This window comes from Dreissena polymorpha, chromosome 6 (assembly GCF_020536995.1).
Source record: "Dreissena polymorpha isolate Duluth1 chromosome 6, UMN_Dpol_1.0, whole genome shotgun sequence".
NCBI classification, from domain to species: Eukaryota; Metazoa; Mollusca; class Bivalvia; order Myida; family Dreissenidae; genus Dreissena; species Dreissena polymorpha.
The window spans coordinates 117,096,796-117,118,206 of record NC_068360.1 but is presented as its reverse complement, the minus strand read 5'-3'; the positions used below and the strand labels follow the sequence as shown (position 1 = coordinate 117,118,206).

The 21,411-nt window shown below is 34.4% G+C and overlaps 1 protein-coding gene across 1 annotated transcript; it reads right to left on the bottom strand.

Annotated features, from left to right (window-relative positions):
* Positions 1 to 1,014: 1,014 nt before the first annotated feature.
* Positions 1,015 to 19,742, bottom strand: LOC127835418 (stimulated by retinoic acid gene 6 protein-like). Its single transcript, XM_052361843.1, has 18 exons — positions 19,581 to 19,742; positions 16,552 to 16,678; positions 15,957 to 16,014; positions 15,193 to 15,278; positions 14,690 to 14,823; positions 14,112 to 14,275; positions 11,298 to 11,521; positions 8,827 to 8,909; positions 8,456 to 8,517; positions 7,900 to 8,071; positions 7,067 to 7,142; positions 6,162 to 6,240; positions 4,547 to 4,595; positions 4,146 to 4,260; positions 3,575 to 3,676; positions 2,625 to 2,788; positions 2,072 to 2,200; positions 1,015 to 1,811 (listed from the first exon to the last, which is right to left on the bottom strand). The coding sequence occupies exons 2-18, from the start codon at positions 16,617 to 16,619 to the stop codon at positions 1,372 to 1,374; spliced, it is 2,205 nt and encodes a 734-aa protein (XP_052217803.1). The 5' UTR covers positions 16,620 to 16,678; positions 19,581 to 19,742; the 3' UTR covers positions 1,015 to 1,371.
* Between the last annotated feature and the right edge of the window lie 1,669 nt (positions 19,743 to 21,411).

Genomic DNA, 21,411 nt, shown 5'->3' with positions numbered 1-21,411 from the left:
GAAAATTCGCCAAGTGTTTGACTATATACAGGCTACAATTGATGATGTACTTAAAAACTGATGATGTACTTAACAACTGATGATGTACTTAACAACTGATGATGTACTTAACAACTGATGATGTACTTAACAACTGATGATGTACTTAACAACTGATGATGCACTTAACAACTGATGATGTACTTAACAGCTGATGATGTACTTAACAGAGTGTTCCGCATGAACAGAATGATGTAGATAGATGGAGTACATGCAAAGTTTGATTCAATATGTAATAGTTGTTGAATATTTTACTTTAAAGAATATTTTTTTATTTTAATCTTAAGTCTAATAATTTGTTGGTGATCTGGAAGGATTTTCTTTTGGTGGCAGAGATTGTATGTGAGAGCATGGAACGACAGCTCTGCGTGAAGATTGTTCAAAATCATACATATAGAGGCGGTACACAGTTTTACGCGCAGCTATGACGAAAAATCGTGTCGGCCTGTTGAGAATTTAAAACTTAAAACTTTTGAAATAATAGCAGCTGCGTCCATCAATCATCGAATGTGAAACCCTACACAAAGTAGGAGCAAACAATGGTTTGCCACTTTTCAATGACACAACATAAAGCATTTGTGGAAATGAACGATGAATCTGTGTCAGCAATGATTGCGTTAATCAACAGTGGATTTATAGTACAACATGCGGTTGCTAAATTTAATCGAATTATGGCAAACCCTATGATTTACAGCACATAATTTGTGTTGATTCGAAAACGGCCTATGGTTCTTCAATTTGAGATTACTCACAGTGCCTACGAGCCTTGTATGTGTGCATAAGGTACTATTTTTATATTGGTAAAATCTTTATAACGAATGCGATGGAAATAATGGTGGTGATGGTAGTATGGTGTTGTTGTTGTTGAAAATGATAAAAGATCATGGCAGTGAGGTTGGGTTTTCTTTCTTGTTTCTTGATGCTGATAATAGTGATGTTCTGCAGCTGATGATGGTCATGACGAAGAAGACAATGACAAAATAAATGATCAACATTGAAAGTTTCTAACACAAACAGTCTACTTGACGAACAATGTAATCTGGTTCAAGTCAAAATATGCAGATCGGAAAATATTTAATCGAAAACGTTACTCGTTGACGAAGAGTTGAATACGCGTCAGTCGAAAATATACATTATGTTCTGTACTTTTGATAAAACAGAGCGAGAGAAACACATACAATACAATTATATTTACAATATCAAACGTTCCAGGAAGTTCGTTATATCAATGCAAGTTTTAAATAATGTTAATAAATGTAGACTTCGATTTGTATTCGTGTCGTAGAAAATGCAAAAATATCCATTTTCTGTATTGTAACTTTTGTGTCATCGTTACTGTTTATTGCCTGCAGTCGTAAATATCCAACGTTCCCACATGTTTCTCATCATACCGACATTGACCCTGGTACTGCCGCTCAGGCCCCCATCCTTGTGACGTTGGAAAGCAGTCCGTTGCCGTTCCAGGTTCTTCTTGACACTGTACAGGAACCTGTTTTGCGTCAAATCTCTTTCCAGAGTCGCTGCTCGGTTAAGGACCGTTCCTGGAATCATGACGTCTTCCACGTCCTTCATGTCGACACCGGTTCTGTTGATCTCGTTAGCGAGCGCACCAGCCGCTGCGTTGTCAAGGTGGTACAACTCCGCTAGGCGTTCTTGCATCTCTTTTACGCGTTTTAAGTAATGTTTCCTTGATACTCTCAGCGTTAGATTGTTCAGTATCGAGTAAGCCGTATGCCAACGCATTCGAGCGCGTATAAATGTGCGAGTCCTTTCTATGAACATAAATGAAAACTTACAAATAACATACAAGTGACCTCATGTAATACAAGTTATACAAAGCGTGGAATCTTAATATCAGTATAAAAAGCATCAGTAAACCGTTTTGAAGTTCAATAAAGAGAAAACCAAATCGCAAAAAAGAAATTTATCAGGAGACAGAGATTGTGCAAAAGCATATATTTTACGGGTTTAAGGTAAGGGACCCGTTGCCAATACAATACAAACAAATACATTCAGCACAAAGAAACCTTACCGGGTTTCGCAAAGAAGCCTCTCTCGGTTTGCTTCTTGCGAGCTGCCAGGAGGATACGCAGGAACAACACGACCACGGGATGTGTGTGAGAGCTTTCCACGTTGATAAATCCGACGTACGCGGAAAATCCTGAAAGAAGCATGGTCAATCGCTTGTTACTAAAACATGTACCGAAACAAAACCACCCTGCGATATGGTTTCGTGATCTATATAATTTGTAGTTTTAATTTATAGCAACGGACTTTGGTTTCTGCTGTTTCAGTTATAGATTATTAATTTATTATGCAAGGCTAATAATTGAAATAAGGTGTACTTAATTTCTGCTTCGACGATTTTTTAAAATAAAAGGTAACACTTTTTTACGGATTGCAGTGGAACAACTCTCGAACCCATTCATGGTTTAAAATGGATTTCTAAAATAAGATTCCTCTCCTGGTGGTGCAAATGGAATATAATTCTTAACCCTCACATTGACCCTTATAGATTACGATAAAATTCATTGCATAAGTCAACAACCGTGATAATATAATGGTGTGCACTGTAAGCTACATACCTGGATCCATCATTTGGAACCTACTGGGGAGCGCACTGTTGTCGAGACGAGGCAGAAAGATGGCACCGATAACGACTGACTTAATGATCCGCAGAAGGCACGAGAAGAACCCGATGAAGATGTTATAGAAGAACATGAAGAACGAAAAGCTAAATAGCGCGCGTCTGAAAGTAATATGATACATCTTAATATTGTACTGGTAAATAAAGGGGAAAATAATGCCGAATATGGTACGTTTGAAATGAATGAATAAGTAACATTATCATAGAATAGCATGGTCAGGATGTTATCAGAGCGAATCTACAATAAATTACATTTCAGTTGTTATAAAAAAAACTTAAGCAAGTTAAGCAAAAAATAGTTTAGCAGTTGTTCTGGACACAAGATGATAAGAATACGTCTGCTTAGAATATCATAAACAGTTTATTTTCGTTTACATGTACATCAGGGAACAATACTCGTAAGTAAACATATACGCACTAAAACGCATCTACATATCAAATTTGAGTCAAGATATCTGCGATACTAGTAGTGTGACAATTTAAGTGCTTGAGTATTAGAACACATACAGAAAACCTCATTAATAGAATAACCTGGCATGATCAAGTCAAATATTGTTTTCTAAAGAAGAATCTCAATTAATATAAAGAAGTGAAACTCCAGCTGCTGGAGCAGTATTGCATTCTCATTATATACAATTAGTTGGTCATTTATTTAAGGCAAGTGACCAATTGCTTAAACAGTACAAAACGGCACAATACAAAACAACATAAACACATATAAGAATAAAGCTGGGGTCACCGCCTTGGAACGGCCAAGGCAAATGATTGGGGGTTTAAACCGGTTTTAGAGCGCAAAAATCACAGGATTGCAGAAATCACACGAAGAGTAAAACATGCAAGGCTGTTACAACTGTTTTATTACTGTTATCGCATGTGTCCATAACGTACCTGTTGTCTATTGCTAGGTATTCACCACCCGCTTGCAAGAAGAACATCTTTGCTGACACTTTCTGGAACACCATTACAATGATGGACACTATTAACCCAGGCCTGCAATATAATATTATATTATCATGAATGTTTGAACTAAAACGTCAAACTAACAACGAACCTTCCTGATATATGTGTACTTGAGGTGCACATCAATACATTTGTATATTTAAATTAAACACGATATGTTTATAGACTGTTTGAACACTGCCTATTATTTATATTTCTCAGAGGTTAAGTTCAATTTAAATTATGCATGATGCAAATACCTTTTACGCCACAACTCTTCTAGTATTTTCGATTTAAAAATTCTCAGAACTCAACCCATATTAAGGTAACATCCACAGGAAATAATGATGCAGAATCATAAAGGAACTTCACAACCACAACAAAACATGTTGCAAGATCGAAATAAAAAAGGAATAGAAAGCGTTTGCCATCAGGTTTGCAAGTCTTTTCACACGTCTTTTAGAATTATAATGAAATGGGACTTAACATTGTTAAACATAGTAAGTTGAACAGATCTCACCACACGGTTTCCAGCAACCAAATCAGCCAATCGGTTATTCCCCACATTAGCGAGGTGATGAGCAGGCACAGAGCAACACACACCATAGACAGGATGAAAAACTGTAGAACGAATCCTGTGGATTGAATGATATAGTAGAACAATAATTTCATTCAAATATTTTGCCAACGTATACAATTAACATAAGTAACTAGGTAATATATACATGTGCAACTTTAGGATAAGTAGTAACGAAAACTCAATCAACAAAAAGGTGTGTATTTCAAAGTCATATCTGTTAAACGCGATCGCGAAACAAAAACTGTTTCCGATTATGGTTCTTGTGCGAGTTGTATGTATGTTCATACAATGTTCTTCGTTCAACGTTGTTCATTTGATTGTGTATGTGCGCATAGTCTTACCCCATCCAATATACGCCACTTGGTAGCCTGCATATTTCATGCTACCAATCTGCAATAAAAAATAAAGGAGAAAGAGAAACGTATCATATATATTCAGTACTAATGTAGGATAAAACAGTACTAATACAGTATAAATGATGCTCCAGAGACGTAATTAAGAATTAAGAGATATATTATTTATTATTTTTTTAATTTACAACTACAATATATATGTTAACTTTAATAAAAGGCAGGTGACCAGTCGGCTATACCATACAGGACGACAGATACAGCACATTCATTTAACATAAATCAATCATTAAAACTTGGGCCATTGCATTTTAAACGGTAAAATGCAAATCATTGGATGTTAAACACGATGAAAAGTCTAGCCAAACCAATATATGTGGACTAGTAATAATCACTTGAAAATTAACATCATAAACAAAGTTGTCATGTTTTTACTTCTAACATTATGCAGCTCTAAATGTGCATTATCAATGTTAAGTAGATTTCAATAAGCCTGTTTGGGGGGGAAACCAACAACAACGTTCACGAGCTATAATCGAGAACTAAAATATGGTTAATATTTATACGATATAACCGTTTAATCAAGACGTTGAGGCAAAATATCATGAATCGGCGTAAAATGAGTTTCCACTAACACTATTAACCCAAATATTGTGTACTGACGCTTAACTTTTTGTGGGTTTCCTAATTAAGATTTGATAACGTTTGCTCGCCTCCACTATATTCACTCTGTGTGTACGAAAAAGTGATGCTAGATTAGATTAGGTTCTGTTAATTAATTTTAATTAAAAAACACAACACACAAACCAGAAAATACATGTCCAATATAGATTCTGATTCTTTCTGAATCTCATATTTTTTCTTAACGTGGATAATCGGTAAAAATATTAAGTGACAAAAAATTACCTTATGTTTTGCGATGATAGTGGAAATAAGTGCAATTGTCTTTTCGGCTGAATTTAAACAATCAGATTGTTTTAAAATAAGAAATACTAATAACATATTCTACAATCAATCTCAAACCCCCGTTCAATATTTGGACCTCTCAACAAAGTTTTCATACGATACGGATTGTTTTTGTTTCTCCAGCTAGTACGATTTATCATGTCAGTATTGACGCGCACTTACTGTTCGAGTTTAATATTTATTTATTTTTATATTCCAACTAAATATCATGTATTAAAAGTATGACCAACTGAATTTTCAAATGAAAACCGTCTATTATTATTTGTTTATTAACCTGCTCTTACATGTGTTATTTCATTGAACAGTAACTCAGAACCGACCTTATTGGATCAGATAAAACATCTTTGAATATGCAAGAGCTGTTTAACCCTTAAAGCGCTGGAGCCGAATTTTAAAGGCCTTTGCAAACAGTTTGGATCCAGATGAGACGCCACAGAACGTGGCGTCTCATCTGGATCCAAACTGTTTGCTATTCTGATAGTATTCTTTGAAAAAAAATGAAGAAAATGCTTATTTTAGAAATTCAGCAGACGACATTTTAGCAGAAGACAAATTACCCAGCATGCAAAGGGTTAATATGAAATTCGTAATCGGTAAGAGTGATGAATGGCTTCAGCCATGTCCGATATGCTGTACGTACTAGCAAGGAGTTGTTTGCCATGGTTGATCGGTGCGGGATATGAGTGTTGTCTCCCTTGTACAAAGCAAGTAGGTTTGCTCTGAAACCAATGGACACATGGCATTTGCAGTATATTCAAAAGCATCATTTGTTTTATTTAGAGAGCTAGAATCAATTTTATTAATTTTACACTACTACTTCAAAACCTTTACGCAAATGTTCATGATGCCTTAAAAAATCATTCTTTTTAATACATAATCCAATTAAGTATATTTATTTGCACAATGTTTATGCGGAATATCATGTGGTTTAATTTCTACATGTATCTAAATGCAGTTTGTACATCTCAAGCTAACATTCGGCAATAATTGATATAAAGCATATATGGTGTGTGGCTTTTGTTATCATGTTACATGAGACGAGTTCTCTATTGCGTAAGAACGAAGATGTTTGTTTTCTAATTCTTTCAGAAACTATTTTACGTGTGTTAATTGTTTGTCCTTTTTGTGAATCTCCTCGTCATCAGTGTAATAATCATACCTCATTCATTAAACTTTTTTAATGTCTGATCCTGGTCGATTGTTTTGTTGACTTTTAATGACATTCATACAAAAAATTGTTTCAAGAGGGCGTGGTTTACGAAGTTTTAAAAATTGCAGAGACGCATGATAGTCTTAAATGTGGACCGGGCTTAACGTGTGGGATCGGTCAGGAACATGATCATTTTAGAAATGGGCGGAGGTCGTAAGAGTTATTTGTAAGTGGTATAATAACTATTGGGTGAGCGTCTCCAACGCAATTGTGAACTTGTGAAAAAGTGAAAAACAGAAGTAATTCACTGTACATTGTTTTATGATCACACAAATAACGACACAGTTATGAAAACGCATTTTTATAAGTTTTTGGTTTGGAAATCTTTTTTTTACCTGTAAGATGTCAACATGTGCAGGATGGTAATAATACCGGCAACCAGCGAACATACCATTGCAACCAATAAGCAAACTGAAACAGAGAACCAACGACATGTCTCGCTTTATCAAAATGCTTTGTGTTTTCTTGTTTGTTTTCAAATTATCAACAATTATTCATACTTGTGCCTCTTTGACACTTTTGTAAATAAGGACATTGGTCAATTAGCCAACACATACAGTATATAAATAGGCGAGTGATTGGCTCATGCTTTAAAGAAGAAAATGAAGAAACCGTAAAACTATTTCAGGTTCCCACTTATTCTATACAAGTATTAATCTTATTATAGGAAACATGCTTTGATATGAATGAAAACCCGAGTAACAAGAACAATAATGCCGAACAGAGAAATTGAAGTTATTAATTTCGAATCAATAACATTAAATTCAGTTCAAGATGTCTTAACATTTGCACTTTCAATCTTATTATGAGTTTAAACCTAATTATGTTTGCTCGATTGCATCGAAAGAATGTGCCTTATTTGAAACGCTCAGGAATCCGTTTCCTGGGAAACCAGTACTTGGTGTTTATGTGGGAGATCTAAATAACGCTAAAACAGTGGAAACCGACCCCGTAAGGATACATCATCGTTCTCATAATTAACGGATGCATTATGTGTCGCACCGTCAATAGGATTCTTGCATATTAACTCGTTGTTATCGTAACACGATACTCATAATTTAAAATCACACATGTTTGGTTATGATTCGGTAATGTCACGATAACTAAGTGGGGAGCTGCAAATTAAAAACTGCAATATGATAATTAATACTTGCGCAAATTTACTTACTTCGTAAATTCTTGGCTAAGGCTTGTACAAACTCAATCGAGTCAAGGTTAATAGTCATGCGCTGTCCCTCTAAAAGACTCGGTTCCCTTTCAACTGATTCAAGCATGATGAACAATTCCTTGTCGATATAGCGGAATACGTACACCACTTGAAGACATCCTTCCAGAGTGACCTGCAAGGTAATATTTAGCACATAGGCGTTACCATTATTGCAATAAACATGATAAAGCTTGCATCAACAGCAACGAGGTTTGGCTAGTTGAAGCTTTCCTAATGTACATATATGCACACATAAATAGGAGATGTAAACCCGATTGTCTTGTCATTGAAAAATACAGCATGCATTCTGTCTTGTCGTAACCGTTGGTCTAGAAGGTATTATAAAACTTGCATCACACTCGAATAGGTCGGGATTGTTTGTACTTTCCTACTTAACTTACACGCATACATAGTGGTATGTGTAAAGTCTTGTTTGTCTTGTCATTAGAAAACTACAGCATGCAGTCCGAGTTCATGAAGAAAGACACTATTTCTGAAGGTACATCATTTATTTTACCTTGTATAGTAATATTAGTCCCATCACAGACACAGTAAGGATTCTTGTGGAGTACCGAAATTCTAAAAGAGCATAGGGTAATCATATTAAAAATTAAAACATCGTCGGAACCTTTTCTTTCATTTAAATACGCTATGTGCCTTGATAGATAAATTGCATACTGACAACGGAATCTATGCAGTTGTTTTTGACTGTAAATCATTCTGTAAAGTGAAAATAAACAATCTTGTGGTTATTGCACGTTCGTACACACGTATATTGTTTCGTAAGAAATAACCCAATGTCATCAGCCACAATGAGATCTATATGAGGTTTTAAAGATGCAAATTTATTTTAATAGGTCAGTCATCTATAAATATGTAGTAACTAACTGTTTTTGTTGTGGTAGAAAACGGTATTCGTAATGCTCGTAATTGCAGCCCAGATCTTTTGTTTAGTATCGGTGGGTGGTTCCCTGTAAACACAACTTAACACATGTCATATCTAGCTTAGGAAACGTTAGATATATAACTAAATAATTATATTTATCCTGCCTCTGTTGCAAACATTGACCAATAAAAGCAGGGTCGGATAAACTAGTTGATATCCGGCAGTACATCACGTGACCGTGATCTAAACGTAAGTATGTCTTCCTACGCGCCGATTATGATTTCTAATATTTGACCTTTGAATTTTGTTGGGACGCAGCATGAATGTTATCGTTATATTATTTATATCATCCTTTTTTTCTTCTTTAAAATATATTACCGAACCAGCTTTCCGTATTTATCATTTTCATTTACTTGATTACGCAATTTATGACGTATCTAGTGTGACGTCATTTCTCAGACAAAACATTCTATCTAGTTTCTCTCAGGATTTTAGGGACAATTTTGACGTGGTGGTTTAAACACTAAAACAGTATTTTTTTTAAATATTGTAAAGCATCGAACGAATTATAAACGTATTTCGGATTGTGTGTTTGTCATTCATAACGATAGGAATAAAATAATTCGCTACGATAGGATTACGATTTCGTAAATCGGGTTTTGGGTCAGAATGGTTAGCATTCAATACAAACGCTATCAAAAAATAGTGTGGTTTAAAATACATTTCGATAATAGAGATGGAAAAACAGAAATGGATTTCAAAAAGGGATGGAATAACAGAAAACGGATATGTATATCGTTGTAAATTTATTGTTATAAGCAATGGATTAAAGTTGTCATTAATGTAAATAAAATTTGGTTTTTGTTTTGCTGCTGCATTTTGTTTTCATTTTTTTACCAAGAAAAATATCACATTCTCGATTCGTTTGTTATTTTTTTCTCATATTTTCAACAGGAAAGTATTAAAAGTATTAAAAGAAACAGTTTAATGTGGAACTATTTTACGTGACTCAATCGGTAGTTATTCGGTCGTCATGAATGTAGGAGGCCCGACATGAATAATTATATTTTTATGTCAATTGTCTTGTATAAAATGTGTCAACGGCATGAAGCAGGATAAATCGAATACATGGTTGGTGTCGAGATGGAAAAAGTTTATCCGGTTCGGCCCGAAAAAGGAAAATAGGGCTCGCTAAAGCTCGCCCTATTTTCTTTTTCTAAGCCTCACCGGATAAACTTTCTCCATCTAGGCACCAACCAAGTATTTTCTATTAGTTTATACCTGAACACATAGATTTTATTTGTGAACAATATTAAACAATCTTATTGATATAAGAGCTAATATTTGCTGTCCAATTGCCATGGTCATAATTGTATGTACACTCAACTAAAGATATAAATGACGTTGAAGCAAGATCGTTGTATAAAATGCTTTACCGCAGCTTATATTCGATACTAGAAAAACAATAGTTTGTTTATATTTACATTTTCTTCATGTTTCGGCGTTACCGTCTTTGATGGAGGTTGACATAGATTTCGTTCGGTAATTATATGCAGCGGGAAAGTTAAATGCCAATAGAAACGTGCACATTGTTTTCTAGGGAATGAAAACGTACAATAACGATTTACTATATACAATAACTCTTTGTGTCAATTTGGATATTATAATTTGAAGAACAGTGTATATTATCTTAAAGGCGTTCATATCAACTGATAGTATGTTATGATACGAACGGTATATGCATTCCCGAAAATATATGATTAAGTATTTAGTCTACATCAATCCCAAGATATAGACATAGGATTTTCAATGATGCAATTCACCAATTGGAAAAAGGCTTACCACATATATGCCGTTATTCTCTGAGCGTGAAGAATGTCAATCAATTAAAATAGTGGTTTATTGTCAACATAATGTGAACAATGGTAAAGTTCTTTTTTTTCGAATACATTGACAAACTACAAATAAATTTATTTGGTAATCAAATAAATAATAAAAAAGCAAATTTTATTGAGCTATAAACATATTATCCTAGTGTACAAATAGCATTGCCAGTCGATAGTGACTTTACAAGCCGTGAATTATGCTAGCAATGAAAACAATGCAGAAGAGAGCGCGGCTGCATTACACTATCTTCTGATAGGTTGTTTAAAACACAAGCTTGTTAGAAGCTGTTGTCAACAATACCATAATTATTAAGAAATTTACTATAACGTTTTCTAGTTGGTAACATTGATGCTGCTGTATCATTGACTCCGGAATGCAACGTAAGATGTATTTATGCATATAAATCGTCTGCTGGGCCAGATGTTATTTCGTCCATTCGTGCAAAAAGTTACTATGTGACATTGAAATTAGAAGGCATATGTTGCCGTTTTGCATTAAGGGGGCTTTGTCTTATTTGCACTCTCAACGCCTCGGTTGTGAAAGAACGGAATTAGATACGCATGCAATGTTTATTGAAACAACTTACTCTTGAGGTTTGGGGGCACGAAGAAGATTTCGAACATGTTCCGCCTCGGCCGATTTATCGACATCTTTCTCCATATTTAAAATGAAAACCATTTCTGACGATGAGAAAACCCTTGTTGACTTTTTTCGCCATTCTCTGAATATGCGCGTTGGGATGCTAATGGAGAGGTATCCTAGGCACGAAATGCTCGGTACGGATCGAAGGGCAAGCAAACCACGACCTTCCTACAACAACAACAACAACATTTGGTACGGATCAAAGAACAGGCAAACCGCGATTTTCCTACAACAACAACATTTGTTACGGATCGAAGGACAAGCAAACCACGATCTTCCTACAACAACAACAACATTTGGTACGGATCGAAGAACAGGCAAACCGCGACCTTCCTACAACAACAACATTTGGTACGGATCGAAAGACGAGCAAACCACGACATTCCTACAACAACAACAACAACATTTGGTACGGATCGAAAGACAAGCAAACCACGACATTCCAACAACAACAACAACAACATTTGATACGGATCGAAGGGCAAGCAAACCACGACATTCCTACAACAACAACAACAACATTCGGTATGGATCGAATGACGAGCAAACCACGACATTCCTACAACAACAACAACAACATTCGGTACGGATCGAAGGGCAAGCAAACCCCGACCTTCCTACAACAAGTTTTACAACAACAACAACAACATTTGGTACATTGTGTACACACCGGTCTTACTGACCTGTGTACAAACGCGAAAGGAATTGTGGGTTTCACTTATTTTACGAGTGAAAAGTGAAAGCGAAAGTAGATCAGGTAATCGTGCTTCTGATAATCGCTATCAGTCTTTAAAGAGATTCAAAAATTCATTTAAGGACGTACGCGGCAGTTTTAATGCAAATTTTGCTCCACTTAGAATTTGATAATTTTTGGTATTTAGGTAGAACCATCTGTAGTGGATAGAAAAATAAAATAAAAATCATGAGTCACCAGTGTTGTTCATTTTTTATTCGCACTTGAACAACATGCATATTTCAGCACAATTACAATTCACCAATAAGGTAATAACATAAAAACTAGAGTAAAGTAATGAGAAAGTGTTGAATACAACCTCTATTTCTCACAAAATATGTAATACTGATTTAATTTGACTGCAATTTTTTTTGTAACATGAATCCATTGATTCATGTTTTTTTATCAATATTTAAACATAAAAAACAACAGAGTATCACATTTGAAAATAAATAAAATGCATCAAAGTCATTTTTATTTTAACATGACTTTCTCCACCTAGATGTTTTCAAAATTTACCTAAATGTTTAATGAGTTATGACTTAATACAAATATAAAAAGAAAACAATAGCTCACCAGGGTCGTTTGTTCACAAATGCAGTTTAACTGCATATATTAAAATATAATTTAAAAACACAGTGAAAACCATGTACATGGTGGAGGTCAAAACACATACTAGTACATGTATCGCTGTATGCCAATAAAAAAGTAGATTTAAATGTAAATGAAAACACAAATTATGTGTAGCAATATGAGTAAAAGAAGAATAATACAGTAAATAACTTAAAACAAGATGTATACAATATATTAAAGAGACCGTCCAACAGATTTAGTGAAGCTTGTCATTAAATACTTAAAATGTCAATATTGGTAAATTTAAACATTTGAACTATAAATCTCCAGAAAAAAAAACAAGAATAAAATTTTAAAAAAGGGATCCACTGATCCTTGGATTCCTGGAGTAAAAAGCCTCCCGCCTAGACCACTCGACCATCCATGCTCATGTTTAGATCAAATGTATTTTTGAGCTATATAAACAATCCTCGTAGTTACCCAAAATATTGTTTCGCGTCGATACGACGCTTTATCTGTTCGGCGGCTCCTTTAAAGGGGCATATCAAAGGTATTTAATTTTCATGGACAAAAACTGTCCATTTGTTTAACCTTGCGTTCATTTTAAGCATGTTTGGTGTTCTTTCGTTCTAACATTGTTTACATTTTTTTTATCCGAAAATCCGAAATATATTGCAGTTAATTCGCAACCGGTGTTTCAGTAAAAAAAAATATTTGCGTGAAACTAAACTGCCACGTACGTCCTTAAACAAAATTAAATAACGTTTCTTTAAACAACAATCCGTTTTAAACACACAATAAAAAACGAGTTTTCTTTTATTATTAACATGTTCATTCCTACGCAGAACTACTTTGGCGGAAGCATAAATCCCCAAACCAGGGGGATGTGATGCGTCTTAGTATAGAGGTGACAATAACGTAGTGACGTCACCATCTATGTATAGAATGACATTTGGTACGGATCGAAAGTCGAGCAAACCACCACCTTCATACAACAACAACAACATTCCGTACGGATCGAAGGACAAGCAAACCACGACTTTCCTACAACAACAACATTTGGTACGGATCGAGGGACAAACTAACCACGACTTTCCTACAACAACATCAACAATATTTGGTACGGATTGAAGAACAGGCAAACCGCGACCTTCCTACAACAACCATTCTTTTTTTTTCAATGTTACAATAATAAGCACACACTGATAGACACTCACATATCATTTGTAGATATACCGTTCTGCAAAAGAAAATATCTCGATATGCACTAGTTTTGTATTCATCAATTAATCATTTAAGTATTTTTACGAAATGGTTATAACGTTTGGAAATGTTTCTCATTAAGTTTGTATTTATTGAAATGACCATGATGGAGTGAGTCTACATGAACTACAGGAAATGAATAGTCATGTATTTAAAAGAAGACAATGTATCATTATACAAAATACTTACAGCAACGATATCACACTCAAAAATCTTCAAAAGCGTTATTATAAGAAAGAGCAAGGAGTAAATAGCCGCCACCGAAAGGCTGATCAAAGAGTCCAGTGCGAGGGCTGCAAACATGGGAAAGTAGCCCACCCCTATCACCAACATGGCCAGGACCTTGTTCCAGACTGAAACAGCATAACAAATATTGTTTTATTTTTAACATCCTTGCACAAACGTGGAATGCCAAAGGCAAATAGATGATAAGTAACGAGCTTAGCATAAACATTTTTTGTCAACCAACCCTAAAACAAGAGCAAAGGGCGGACATGGACATGGGCTTGAGTGATTTTTTTTGAAGATCAATCTTGGAGGACACAAATGTGTGCATTCGTACATTGCAATTAAAATCGCAGTTTAAGCTTGTTAAATATAAGTATGTGGATTAAGCGAATGCAAACGCGGTGATCGGAAATAAACTTATACGTGTATAACTGATACTTTTTGAATCTATTTCAGAACGAATAAGAAATCTCTTTGCAACTGGATTAACATTTCAAATGTTATCAATTGTCGATTTATTACCATGCGCACATGCTTACTGGTTATATATCTGGGTCCTTTGAGGTCTACGATGACAAATTCGCCAAACACCATTTCCGCTGTCAAGAAGGCGATGGCGCCCCAGGCGGCCGCGTAGGACATCCGGTTGGACTTGCCCAAGATATCCATGGGACTGTGGAAAAATGGAGGATGCAATATGATACAACAAAGTTGAAAATATTAGTATGTGTTTCCGGGTATGATATCAGTGGGACTTTACCTGGATGTTTTTGGAGAAATTATCCTGGATGACATATGATACTACATAGATAGCAAATTTAGAAATAGCTACTGTCGAAGTATTTCCATTGAATGCTAATAAATGTGTTCTAGGTGTGCCGTTGTGACGTTATGTGGCAAAAAACACACACCGAAAGACATCACAATCGCAGGTATTCAGTGCGTTAGGACATTATACAAGAACAAAAAATACTACATGGCTTTACCCACAAATTAACCAACGTATATTACAGGTAATATTATGGACTTTAAGTTCATTTACAAGATCGCAGCAGGTCGACCTCCAAGCAATGACAGACACAACTTTTTCCGCCGGAACGAGAATGCCAGGAGGACGATCATAAGACTCTGAAGATAAACTCACATAATATATTGTACAGCTTGACTAGAATAAGCATAAATCATATTTATGATAAGCTTATTCGAATTACATATCGGGGTTATTAAAGGTATACAAATTTCACCTAACACTTATAGATTAGAACATAGAACATACAACGTAGAACTTGTTTTACCGCGGAGTGTGATTATACGTATACGAATATCAACTCACCTCGCTAGGGTAAAACATTCTTACCTACAGCTTAGCATTTGTATAAATGCGGAGTGTGATTATACATATACGAATATCAACTTACGTCGTAAAGATAAAACATGTTTAACTACAGATTAAAATTTGTTTATATGCGGGGTGTGATTATACGTATACGAAAACATCTTTCACCACCAGACCAGATACATCGTAACTGCACATAAGGGTTTTTATGCAGACAATACAGAAAGCAATTTAATCGGTTTTTTTACCATTTGTTTAATGTAATTATGCGCTACTAATTAATACCATATTAAGGGATAACGAAAGCTTCTTGACGTAATTAATTAAAATCGTGTAGATACAAAACGTTCGGTTATATAAACGTTCACCTTTGATAAATACATAGTCAAATACATTTAAAAATTTAGTGATTAGTTTATAAATATTATCCATAATCAATAATCTTGATTTGTAAATTAATTGTTGCTCACTGATGGTAGAAGCAGCCATAAATGAAATCGATTGTCAGGAATACTTGACAGACACGCTCTGAAACATATGTGCATACGCGTATTAACATTATAGTTTAGGTACACTTATACAAATATATTTTCTTTTATTAATGCACCAAAATATCCTGGTTTGCTTTGAAACGCTAACTTTTGCCACACGTAAATCCTTTTAAGTATGCGGTTGATTCACTTAAATAGTTTACTGACTATTTTCAAGTTGTAATTCAAATTGTAATTGTGTACACAATGTTATAAAAAAATTATATAAACATGTATGCTGCTATTTTCAATTACATCAGGAATATTTCTGCTAATTATCGCAAGAATTGTGTTTATACATTCACAATTTAAATTGGCAGCAGTATGACATAGTGATGTCTGCTTTTCAACTATGACAAGGTGTACACATTGCTACTGTCAAATGAATGTAAATAAACGCATACAAAAAGCACACAAATATTCACCAATTTACTTAAGTTTAAATATAAAATAAATTACTTGTAATTAACGTAGGTATCAATAAACATTTGAAAGAAATGTATATAATAGTGGGCTGCATAAAATTATAACTCACACGGAGTCATTGTTTGAGGCGTTGTAGCGGCCATAAAGTTCTCGAAATATTGTCCCGAAGGAGGGCATTTTCCTTCGATGAATGTTTTCACCGCAGACAACGGAAGGCTTCAACTCTCGTTAAGGAGCTGTAAGAGTAAGCATATAATGTGCGTTTAACGTAATATTAATGAAACACAGTCGTATATAACAAATTGGTATTGCTATACTTTGTTGGACACCCAATCGGTTCCAAATAGGGGCTATATCTTCACTTATTGTAAGGTCTGTGCAACTAGAAACATATATGCGTATCAAATTCTGTTTTGTCGTTGTCCTTGTTTTTTTAGCTCACCTGAGCACAACGTGCTCATGGCGAGCTTTTTGGATCACCTTTTGTCCGTCGTGCGTCGCCCGTCGTGCGTCGTCAACAGTTTGGCTTGTGAACACTGTCGATGCCACATTTATTGTCTGATCTTCATGAAACTTGGTCGAGTTCAAAGCTGGGTCACGTGAGATCAAAATAGGTCACTAGGTCAAATTAAAGAAAAAGCTTGTTAACACTCATGAAGTCATATGTATTGCCCAATCTTCATAAAACTTTGTCAGATCAATTGTCCAAATAATATCTCAGCTGAGTTCGAAAATGGGTCCGATCTGTTGAAAAACATAGCTGCAAGGAGACGGGGCAGTTTTCCTGATATGGCTATAGTAAAACCTTGTTTAAACTCTAGAATCACATTTATATTCCAATCTACATGAAACTTTGTACGAACATTTGTTCTTATGATGGCTCAGCTCAGTTTGAAAACAGCTGCGGTCTGTTGATAAACATGGCCTCCATGGGTTTGGGGGCAGATTTCCTTATATGGCTATAGTAAAACCTTGTTAAAAACATTGCTATCACGGGGCGGGGTAGTTTTCCTTAAATGGCTTTGTAGTGTAACCTTGTTTACACTCTACTTAGAAATTACCAATGTACACTGTGAATGAAATTTATGCATATTATGATATTATTATATATTCATGATCTCCATGCAGTCATCCGAATATTACTTTTGCATATAAGATATACAGTTAACTTGCCACAAATTTATTTATTTATTTTTGTTCCTTTTTGAAGAGGATAATTATGATTATGATTGGTTGGGGATGAAGTGCAGCAAACATATTTATGCCATCTGAAAACCCTTTATGAAATATTCTCCAAATATCAGGAAGTAATATTGATTTCACAGAAAATTACTTAGGGGAGAAACAGCTGTATATAACTTGAATTGTGTTTGACCTCCAATCATGAGGGCGTGGCTTGTAAAGAATGCACTCTTATCTCTCCAATTGAACCCATTTAGCCACTTGCTTATCAGCAACTAATTAATTCTCTATTGACTGTGCCTGAATTGTTCTGGTACAGTAGTTTATTCATTGATGCCTTTTGAAATGGTAATGTATAGCAGGCTTGCTGCTTAACTGCTCTTAGTCCCTAAAAATAGGCCTCAGCTAGGAACTAACATCAAAGACCTTCCAACTGATACCATTGAAAAATAAATTGTAATGGCACACGGTTTATCGATGATGTCAGTAGTTGTGGTGTGATTATCAAAGATTATGTGTTTAAAATAGGGTTGATTGTTGTTTTAATTGGAAGTATCAGTGCAAGGTGAGTCTGAAAATAGTTCCAGTTTGTTTAAAAGCAAGGCCCAGAGATGGGTGGCATATTTCTTTTTATTGCTATGATGAAACATTGTGAACTCTATACAAGTTACATTTTAGTTCAATCTTAATGAAACATGCTGAGCACATGTGTCCCTTTAATATCTTGATTTAGTTTGAAAATGGTTCCGGTGCTCTGAAGTGCATGGTTTCCAGGGGCGAGCAAATTTCTTCTTGTGAACCTTATGATAATATTTATGTTTCATGAAGTACTTTTATTATTTTGAACTTCACCTTCCCAGAATAGTGTAGTTCCATCGGGTCTCAGGGAAGCGCCTGCGGGCCCATGGCCCTCTTGGTGCCTGTTTAACTTACCGATACATAATAATATGTATGTTTAATTCTAACGGACCTTAATGGTATTTCTGTGAATTAATCCATCTCATCAAACATATACACTCGGTCTAGTGATTTAAACTGTTTTATTTGGTTAATTAATATTACATGTATATTAATGTTTAAACGGTACAATCTTATAAAACATTGTATTGCATGTTGTAAAAAAACCGTATCTCTTAAGTATGAGTCAGTCTGTCTTTCTTAACTATACATTATAAAGAACATAGGTATTACACATTGACCGAACTGTTAATGATTATGTATCAATGGATAATAAGGATAATTTTATGTATTATCATGCCAAATGTTAATGCCAAATTAATATTTCTAAATCTTAGATAAATGGTCTCTCAATTTGTATAAATAAGTAAATACAAACTACGATAATTAAATAAAAATGTTTATCTATTATTTACACATGAGTAAGGCCTGAACAGTACGCTCTTATTAAATTATTGTATTATTATATTGTGTATTACAACTTGAAAATAAAATTAACAACGTTATTACTAGTCATTTTTACTTTGCTACCAATAGAAAATTAAGAATATAATTGTTGCAAATTAAACAAAAAACTATTTATACTCAATAATATATGGACACTTTTCATACTGCTATGTATATTGTACCAAATGAATTTCTAACACTTCTCTCTACGATATTTATTTTAATAATGTACATGTAGGCATATAAGCATTTTTTAATCACTTTGCGTGTAATTTAATAATAAAATTAAAGAAATACATACATTTATTAAGATACGTATCGATGCAAGAGCTGCAGCAAACACTAAAGCACCAATTGAACGGTGATGGACAGTGGTCCGGTCCTTTAAAGGCTTAAATATCAACAACACCCACAAGGATTATTCACAACACATTTAAAAGCAAATAAAAATAAAGAAAAAAAACATGTGTTGAATTTTTTATGTTGTCTGTAAAAAAAGACAATTAAATATGCAAAAAAGTTAAGTAATGATGAGAAAGTATAGATACTTACCTTAGGAGCATAAAATTGATTATTTGCACTATCCAATATAGCCAGCCACTGGGCAGTGATTTGTCAACGAACAGCGTAACTTGTTATTTATCAATCCCGCTGTGTTACCATCATTCAGTTCAGTCCGACACGTTTGCTCCAACTTTATAACCGCATTCGTAACACTTGATCTAAACAGTGTCCGGAAATATGTTTCAAATAGATATATGCAGGAAACAGAGCTGAAATTCATTTTACATCTTAACTGGATGTGAGTAGTGTGGTAAACATTAACCAAACGCGATTTGTATATAAAGTATGGACTTTTTTGCGTTAACCTTCGGGTTATTGTAGTTTGTGTGAAATTCGCTATGGTAATGACAATTGTAATATATGCCTGAGGAAAGAAAGGAGCGCTAAGACGGATAGTATAGAATAAATTAAAATATTTGTACATATTTACATGCACCAACGAGATGCGCGTCGAGCACCAAATGACACCAAGTTAACGTCCTCTTAATATATTAACACAATGATAGTCATCGATAATTGTAAACGTAAATTGTTTACGATGACCGCGTGATTTGTTCCGAAATAGCTTGATCTTTTTTATCAAATATATTACGGAGTTGCTTGTTTTTTTAACAATCTAAAAGTAAAAAAACAACAAAATAGTCTGATAACATTTATTTCTTTACTTAAAGGGGCCTTTTCACGTTTTGGTAAATTGACAAAATTATAAAAAAATTGTTTCAGATTCACACATTTTCGTTGCAATTATGATATTTGTGAGGAAACATAAATACTGAACATTATTCATGCACTACAATATCAATTATATCTTTATTTTGACGATTTAAAAATCGAAATTTATAAAGCGTTGCAACGCGAAACAATTGAGTAATTTGGATAGTTCTGTTGTTGTCGTTATGTTTTGTGATACCACGAGGATTGCTTATATAAAGTATTAAAAACATAACTCATTAAATGAGCACGGCTGAGTGGTCTAAGCGATGGACTATTACTCCAGGGGTAAGTGGTTCGAGCCCAGTTGAGGGTTACTTCTTTTCTTTCTTTAATTTTATTATTGTGCTTTTATTGGAGCTTTTTAGATCCAATATTTACGTTTATCAATATAAAGCATTTAATGACAAACTTCAATACATGACAAAATCTGTGGAAAGGCCCCTTTAAAGTACATGTAGATGTTCTACCATGCAACACATAAATTTCAACCAAAACCGTTATTATTATTTAAAAGTGACTAAATAAATAATGTATAAGATAACATTAATCAGATTATTAACTTTCGATGAATTAAAGAAAAAGTCGGGAATCTGGAAATAAAATGTCCTTTGTGATACAGCAGAGATAAACAAAAACGTTTCACTTTCGGATGTAACAACCTTTTCTTGCTTTTTAAAACTTAAACGTCGATTAATTCGACATTTAGAATAAGTTTAAGTTTAAGACGTTTTCGTAGATTTTCGTTGGGAACGTGTTGTTGATAAAACAACACATAATCAAATATTGCAAACATTTTATTTTATTTTATTTTATCACCAGGGACAAACTGGAGAGTGCGCTGTTGTCGAGACGAGGCAGGAATAAGGCGCCAATAATGACAGGCTTGATGATGCGGAGAATGTAGGAGAAGTACCCGACGAAGATGTAATAGAATACGAAGAATATATAATAGGTAAAAAAGGCACGTCTGAAAGATATATGGATAACGTTAAATTTTACAGTGCAATGAAAAAGTAAAGACTTGATTTTGAAATGATTTTTTTTTAATTTTGAGGGACATGGTTAAGTGAAACAGGTTACGGTTTGTTAAAAATTTAATCTAAGT